Raw genomic sequence first — 8378 nt, 5'->3', positions numbered from 1 at the left:
CCAAGCCAATTATGTCCTAATAAACTATATGAGAGATATTTCATATTGTGAATTTCCTAATCAAATGGTCTTTGAACAAGCGTTTGGTTTAGAACTTCAAAGGAATGTGGGATCCTAGCCTATGTCCCATCAGCATTCACTCAGCGCCTCAACCTGTTTTATCTCCACAGTGCCTCCAGGGTGATGGATGGCCTAACTTTTACCTTCTCTCCACTTGTCCCAATGCTAATCAATAGGCTGCAGTAGATTATAGTGGAGAGCGGAATACTGCACAGTCAGTGACAGAGTGGATTCATCTGCAGTCACTCAACGCCAAACCTTCTCTGGATTGCTGTGTCAGCCACTTCGGCCTCTCATAGGCTCACATTGGAAATTCATTTCAAATCAAGGCTTGCACTTACAAGCCTTGGAGAGAAAGTTTTATGATTTACATGACAACGGTGTCTTTTTTTAAGGGTGTGTGCGTGAGAGCGATGGAGAGAGGGAGAAAGATAGACGGCAGGAACTGATGGCCTGGGTGTACTCGGGTGCAGTGTTTTAAGTGTGAGCGGTAGAGAGCGTTCAGCTGCAAGGCCTTATCGGTCCTCTCAGAGAACTGCATAAGTGTGATTTATGTCTTCTCCTGCGGCACTTTTCCTTCATGCAGACAACATTGAGCAACCTGGGAGCACATGAACGCACAAGCTCCAGCGGCAGTAAACTCAAGTAAAGTCTCAGAGCAGAGAACACGGTGGAGGCCCTTGTTCTCTCTCTCTCCCCTCCAGCTTTTGTGCCGATTTACACAAACATGTCTGTTGTGTGAAGCAGCTCGTCCAACAGGCATGTGTTTGGTGTATTGCCTCCTGATCTGAACAGATGTTTAGTGTGAGGCTTTAAGAACATACGTGTTACTCTGGCAAGGAGCCCGGTGAGGAAACATCCTTTGTGCTGCCGAGACTCTCCCCAAAACACACGCATCTTTGCTGTAGTGCGTTTGGAATATTTTGAACAGGGATTGAAAAAAGTGTTTCCTAACTAGCCATTACTGGCTGACCAAGAGCAGTGTAATCCTCCCCGTCAGGCCTTTTTAACTTTGCTGTGTGAATGCATTTGACCATAGTTTGCTGACACAGCACATGTAGTTTTGTATTTTGCATTTCTTTGGCTGTTGTGCTCTCATGTGCTATTATGGGTTTGGGGATGACAACATCTGTCTCTTGTTGTCTTTGTTGCAACAAGTCAGTCACTGGGCATGAAATGGAGTAATTCAGCATAATGCAACATTCATGAAGTCAGCTCATCCCGGCTCACATCAACGCTGGCTGTGCATGCCTTAATCCACCATGCCATCAGAACCCTGTATCAATCAGTCATATCCCACGAGACCACTTTAACCTGCAGTGCTATGAGACATCTACCCTATATTACTGATTCTTCATGATCTCACGAACAATAACCCCCCCCCCAGTTTAGGTGCAGAACACTGATCCAGCTATCCCCTCAACTACAAGTCAGGAATATTGCTCCCTGAGCAGAAGTAAGACCTGCTGCCCTGAGGCGTGATGACCCATTATCATACGGATTGACAGCTGCTTTACCCTGAGCAGGGTAAGCAGCAGGGTCTAGCTAGCCACATGTCTGCACTTGACATCAGGGGAGTGTCTTTGTGGTCTATAGACACATACAGGAACCCATTGTTTATCTAGTCTTGTGTCAGCTGGAACAGCCGTCGTGATATTCCGGCGCAGTTGTTGTCCAGGGAGGAGGTGGAGAGAGACTGGGGAAGACAGCTGTTGTCCAGGGAGGAGGTGGAGAGAGACTGGGGAAGACAGCTGTTGTCCAGGGAGGAGGTGGAGAGAGACTGGGGAAGACAGCTTCAGAAGTATGTCTCTCTCACGCTCTGCCTCGGGTAAACTCAAGGACCTGGAACCCTCCGAAACCTCCCCAGAGTTCAGTGGCGTTAAGAGCCATAACACTCCAAGGAGGGATACACAACGCAAGCTGGTGAACTGTAGCCTCAATAGTAGGGTCAACAGTGGTGGAATGGTAGTAGGATACACTTGAAGTACTGAGAAATGTGTGCTGGCTGGCTGGGGAGGGAGGAAAGAGGTGAAGGGTCACATTCTGCTCCATGGATGAGTTGAGGCTCCATGTTCCGGAATCACACTCGCACTACACGGACAGAGTTTTGACTAGTAAGTGAAGTGAAACGTTGCAAAATGTAGATAGAAATCTAATGAATAGAGCAGACTCCTTTCCCTATTCAGCATGACCATTATATCTGTACTTCTGCATTTCTTTTTGAATGTTCTTCAATGTTGTACCCTTCTGAACAGGCCCAGGTTTAGAGCAGTTTACTCTAGCTTGTCATATATGGGAAGGGCAGTGGGTGTCAGCCTTTAAACAAACTGGTTTGTCTGGTTTACAACTTATGCAGACACATAACCAGCGACTACACAGTGGTCAGAAAATGGAGCCAAAGCAGCCTAATTGAGTCTTAAATTCTGAGGCTAGCAACAGGTTATACTCTGCGACTCTGATATACTCGTTGTCACATTGTCATATTTCACCCCAATAAGTTGCCACTAGCAAGTGCAGGGGGATAGATATACACCGAGTGTACAAAACATTAAGGACACCTGCTCTTTCCACGACAGACTGACCAGGTGAATCCAGATGAAAGCTATGATCCCTTATTGATGTGACTTGTTAAATCAACTTCAAAAGGGGAGGATGAAGGGGAGGAGACAGTTGAAAAACTTTTAAGCCTCGTGACAATTGAGACATGGAGTACGTGTGCCATTCAGAGGGTGTATAATACTGTGACATAAGTGTAAGAGCCGTTTGAAAAGACTGCCTGAGATTTCCGTCTGTTTTGGTGGGATGGAGTTTTGGCCTGCCTGGTGACATCAGGCGGTAAATTAGTTAATAGGCCAATAAGAAAGAGTTCCAAACCTCTCTGCCAATAACAGTTTTTGATTTTTCCCCTCCCCACTCAGAGCACTCCCAGACAGTCCTAGAAAAATTCTTACATGAGAAATTGCTCTTTGATTAAAAAAAAAGCTATTTTTGTTTTTAATTAAAATGGTCAAAAAGAAACAATCACAGTAAGGTACTTAATTGTGACCCAGAAATGATTTGATATAAAACAGCTGCATTGGAACTTTAAAAAGAGTCATTATATTATTGTCCTGAGCTCTAAATTCAATTTTTAGTAAAAAAAAGCATTGTACTTTCTTTACGGTAAAACCCAATGAACTAATTACACTGGCTGAATGGAGACAATTTAATTTAAGTGCTTGATTAAATGGATCTGGATTTAAATCCTCTTTTACTGAATCAGTTACTGGAGATTTGTTATTTTCAGTTATAACAGTGTTTCTCAAGACACATAATAGCAACCATTTTAGAGAGTAAAACATAAACTGAGGATATAGTTCAAAATGTATGTTTTAATTCAAATGCATTTCAATTATACAAATAACTAAGAACCAGCTTAATATTTGATTGTTTACTATATATTACATGCTTCTTAAAATACAAAAAAAATGCTCTAAAAACAGACAGAACCGTACAATCTATTTACATTATCAACAGGTACATACAAATTCCTTCTTGAGAGGAATGGGGAGCACCAGTCCATTCCAGCATAGGATGCAGTAAGCATTAAACAAAATAATTTTGTATCGACAAAATGAAGCCCTGTAATAGACTTAGAATTAACATCACAGTCATTGATAAAGTGTTAACATGGTCTTTGAAGGTATAAAAGCCGACACGGTTGAGTCTAGACTTTAATGGTTAGACTGTGAAGCGTTTGGAAGTAAAGATGATAAAATTGCTGAGAATGAGAGAGGTCCAAATACTTGTAAATGGCTGGTGCAAAAATACTGACCAACAAAGAATAGCAAAGTGCTGTACATAGCTACAAACAATGCTACCATAGAATGGGCTCTGGAAACTGGTAGAGACTGGAGAATGTTTCAGCAGGTCGCCATTGGTATGCATCCTTACACTCAAAATCCAATTTCCATCCTTAATGTCAACATGTCATTGTTTGAAAGATCCTTCATTGTAATGGTGAGCATACAGCTTCCCCATGTATTGGTCACACAGGACAAGTCATGTTCATTGTCCTCCATCCTCCTACTGCCATCCCCAGCCCCTCAGACTAATCCAACCAGCAACAGCACCAAGTGCAACTCCGTGCGCAACACAAGTGCCAACACGCACACAAAATCTAGCAATCTAGATCATTCAGATCAGGTGACCGTGTTGTAATTCTGCTTTCAGAGACTATGACTGTATGCAGGTAGACTCACTTTGGCAATTCTGTGTAGGAGAACTCAAATCAGCTGTACATCGACTTTAGGTCCTTCCCTGTGTGAATTCCAGTGTTATTTGATTCTTTGGGTCCCTTCTTCCATCCAGAAAAACAGCTAAGTGCAGTCCAAGGCACATGAAAGTGTCACAAAGTGGAAGTTGAGACAGTTCATGATGGGTCTGACCGCTAGACTATAGTTCCAGGTTTGGAGGAGCCCTCGTGCCAGTAAAGTCGCTGGTCGTCTGGATCCAAGCTGCAGTTTGTTTGGCTGTCGATGAATGGATCGGTTTGGCTGTCGATGAATGGATCTGTTTGGCTGTCGATGAATGGATCTGTTTGGCTGTCGATATACGGATCTGTTTGGCTGTCGATATACGGATCTGTTTGGCTGTCGATATACGTTTTTGTTTGGCTGTCGATATACGTTTTTGTTTGGCTGTCGATGAATGTGTCGGTTTGGCTGTCGATGAATGTGTCGGTTTGGCTGTCGATGAATGTGTCGGTTTGGTTCACATCTACATAGGATCTGCAACACATACAGGATACAAACAGGTTAGGCTAAAAATGCTGGTAACACAATCCAAGCAAATAGACATTTCTCACCGGTGGAAAGTTATTTGAATAATTTAACCCTGGGATGTTGATTGGTTGGGATACAGTGCTAGAAAAATTAAAATGGAGAATTCTATGCCGGTTTGAAAATGCCAAAATGTGTGTTTGACCCAGGATTAAACTTTTCTCACACCTAAAAACCAAGCAGATGCACAGAACAACAAGCATGAAACACACAGCATTCAGATATCCAACAGGCAGGGTCACATTTTCTTCCACATATACCACCACTTCCAGAGCTGCTGCCCCACCACCACCACCACCAACAGTGGACACCATCAACAGTGGACACCACCATGAATAAAGAGTAGAAGAACTGCCACGTACAAAATGAGTCCCCACCAACACCATAGCATCTTTGTGGGTAGTTTGTTTTTTTCTCTCACCCTTTCTTTAGTGCGGTGCCTTTGATTAGGCGGTTTCATTTCGCTGGTCAGAACTCAGTACCATGATAGGCACCAGCGTCATACATCTCTAATGACCCTGGAGCCCATGCTGGCCCCGGCTCCAGTCTACCACAGCGCCTCCACTCATACTCTGCTGGGGGACATCTGTGCACGAGAGGGTCAAGGGTGAGTGATAGCAATAACGGAGAGGGAGGAGGCAGCTTAAGTGGTGTATGTATGCCTTTGCACACCCCATAAGAGAAATGTGACCGCTGGATGACAATTGGAACTAGTAGGGCAGCTGAAAGAGATGGCAGGCGTAAACAACAATCCTAAAAGCCATGCAGTTACCAAAGAGCGAGAGAGACAGAGAGAGAAAGAGAGAGAGCGAGAGAGACGGCTCAAACAAACAGCTTTGATACTCATTGAAAAAGAGAAGTCCAAGGTGCAGACCAGGACGTTTTCAGCTCACTTAAAAAATAAAAACAAGCAAGCAATGAAGTCACGCTGAGGACAGACTGATAAGCAAAACCACAGACAGGCCTGGTAGCTGGTTACTTACTACTATCATGGGCTACACTTAGCAAAGGAGACTTTACTAAGTATCTGGCTTCTGGAGCTGTGGGGCTGCTGCATGGGAACTAGATCCCTGGCCTACCAGCCCTGTGCCCAGCCGGAGCCCACAGCGAGGGGAGGAGGAAAAGAAGGGGGAGGGGAGGAGGGAGGAAGCAGAGGAAGAGCTGGCAGGGACAAAGCCACAGCATCTCTGGCCATCAGGGCTGTACCAGGAACCCTTAGAGTGCTGGGAGGAGGAGGAGGAGGAAGAGGAGCCGTATCTATGAAGAGAGCGGTCCAGTGGACAGTTAAAGCAGGAGAGGAACCACCATTCGTAATCCCAGTAAGAGGAAGAGCTGCCCATTGGCTGCACAGACAGACGCTATAATCCAATCCAAGCAGTCATGCTAATTGGCTTGTGACTGAGGGAGCACCAACTATCAAAGGGTATTGTAAACGTCTGGGACATATCATGGTCAGTAAGGGAGCCTAATGTCGGCCACACGGGCCACAATGGTGTGTGACTGATAAACCAAAATAGCAATTTAATATTTTCCAGCAAGCATCCATTCACCATAATGACACAGTATTGATTCTTAGGGCCATGGTTAAGTAGGATCAGGGAGATCTAATTACGTAACAAGCTGAAATGGGGCCAGGAGCTCACCTGCTGTAGGCGGGGTGGTGAGCTGTGCCGTAATGTGCTGTGCCATAGGAGGGGTAATGCTGCTGCACCGGCAGGGGCACGTCGTACTCTACCATACCGCCACCCAGGTGACCGGGCCGGCCTCCTGCTGTAGAGGACTGATGAGATGAGACTGGAACAGAAACAGGAAGAAAGTAAAGTTAGAACAGGGTGACATAGAGCGCTAACGAGTGACTGAATGTTAGCGTTTGTCGACATACTCGAACGCAGAGTTGGCGGAGGCGTGGGCGTTTTGCTCCGCTCATACAAGTGAAACCAAATAATTGCCTTTGACTAACAGACTGGATGCGAGTGATGTGAGAGGAGAGACTTTGGCATGCTGTCTGTACCTGAGGAGTAAGACATGGTCCTGCAGTAGGGAGCTGGCATGGTCTGGTAGCCCAGGCTCTGCTGGGAACCCCTCTGATTGTAGTCATAGGCCTGTGGCTGCTTGTGGCTTGCGTTGCGGTGATACCAGCCTCTCAGGTGCTCCTCCACCAGCGCCTTCTGGATGTTCCTGGTCACGTGTTCCGTCCTGGGCGGAGCGTGGCGGTTCCTGGGCGGCCTCAGTGTGGCATAGGGGTTCTGGGCCATACTGTCCGTCTCGTCGTCACCATAGCGACTGCTGTACGCATCATGTCCGTGATAGGCCGGCGCGGCGTTGTAGGAGGGGTGGACGTTGTAGTGACCCTCCAACTCGTTGTGGTACATGTAGACTCCGTTAGAGTAGGGCTCTGGCTCTGGGTAGCTGGGGTAGCCCGTCACGTAGTAGGCCGTGGTGGTGGGTCGCGGTGCCCGGGGGGGCTGGTATGTGTTGTAGCGGGCGTCTGTCTGTGCCAGGTTGGGCATGCTGCCCGAATTGGCATAGACGTTGCCCTTCCTGCCCCGCCGTCGGTCCCTGGGACGGTGGGTATGGTTCCCGGGCGCCGTGTACTCCACGCTGGACTGGCTGGTGTAGGATGAGCCGTCGTCCAGGAACTCCGTGCTGTTGCTGCGGCGTGCCAAGACGGACGCGGGCGCCGGAGGCGCGGTCTCAACCAGGAACTGAGACTGGGACTCCAGACTGCCACTCCGCTGGCGGAAATGCTGAGGGCCATCCTCCGACCTGGAAATAAACACCATTAGAATAGGATCCTCGGTCCTTTTCATATAAAGTAAATATGGAAAACTATGTTACATCGGGTTACAATACATTGTACAGAGAACAACACTCTAGACAGGTTAGTCTAATTGGGGCTCATGGCTGGTGCTGAGACAGATGTTGTGGTGAACATCAGGAGGCAGCTGTGTATGCGAGGCGTGTTTTGGGACATGGACGCCTGGCCTACCTGATCTGGGTGCTGCTGTAGGCGTTGCGGGTGAGGAGTGGAGTAGGAGGCATGCTGCGTGCGTCACGCGGCTGTCTAGAGGCAGGCTTGTAAGGGCTGATGTGGCTCGATAAGGCGTCCGCGTGATTGTAGTGGAACGGTTCCCGGACTTCGCCATCATTTAATCTGAAGCACATAAGAACAATGCTTTTTCACAGACTTGACTTTCTCAGGGTGAAGCTTTTATCGTGGTAACACAACCTCTGCGTCTCTACTCAAAACAGAAAAAAACGTGCCGCGTTTTTAGTCAAAACTTTCCCCTGGGTGACAGTCATTTTCATAGCTCATTGATCTTTCTCTTCATGGAACGGTAAACAAATAACATTACAAAAACGGTAGCTGTATGAAACCTACATGAACCACTGAATTCTGCTCTACTCTCCCAACAGCACATCATCCATGTAATTTGGTAAATGTCCACACAGTGAGCGAATACATTCAAATTCTGAACGTTTCCAGAGAAACTTTCC

At 46.7% G+C, this 8378-nt stretch overlaps 1 protein-coding gene across 5 annotated transcripts in view; it reads right to left on the bottom strand.

Moving 5' to 3' along the window:
- Positions 1-3411: 3411 nt before the first annotated feature.
- The window catches only part of LOC106582859 (FERM domain-containing protein 4B), a 64240-nt gene continuing 59273 nt past the window's right edge, over positions 3412-8378 (bottom strand). For 3 of the 5 annotated variants that reach the window (XM_014166404.3, XM_014166403.3, XM_045705113.2), the window contains 4 exons: positions 7870-8034; positions 6892-7646; positions 6524-6674; positions 3412-4829 (listed from right to left, as the gene is read on the bottom strand). In XM_014166404.3, the coding sequence (XP_014021879.1) occupies positions 4490-4829; positions 6524-6674; positions 6892-7646; positions 7870-8034 (1411 nt within the window). In that variant the 3' untranslated portion in view covers positions 3412-4489. Of the gene's footprint in view, positions 4830-5301; positions 5467-5863; positions 6138-6523; positions 6675-6891; positions 7647-7869; positions 8035-8378 lie in introns of all 5 variants that reach the window. The other 2 variants (XM_014166406.3, XM_014166405.3) reach the window with 2 other exon arrangements.

The sequence above is a fragment of the Salmo salar genome, chromosome 22 (genome assembly GCF_965601325.2).
Source record: "Salmo salar chromosome 22, fSalSal1, whole genome shotgun sequence".
In the NCBI taxonomy this organism is placed as follows: domain Eukaryota; kingdom Metazoa; phylum Chordata; class Actinopteri; order Salmoniformes; family Salmonidae; genus Salmo; species Salmo salar.
Note: the sequence above shows the minus strand (reverse complement) of the source record. Positions and strands in the feature narration are given on the sequence as shown.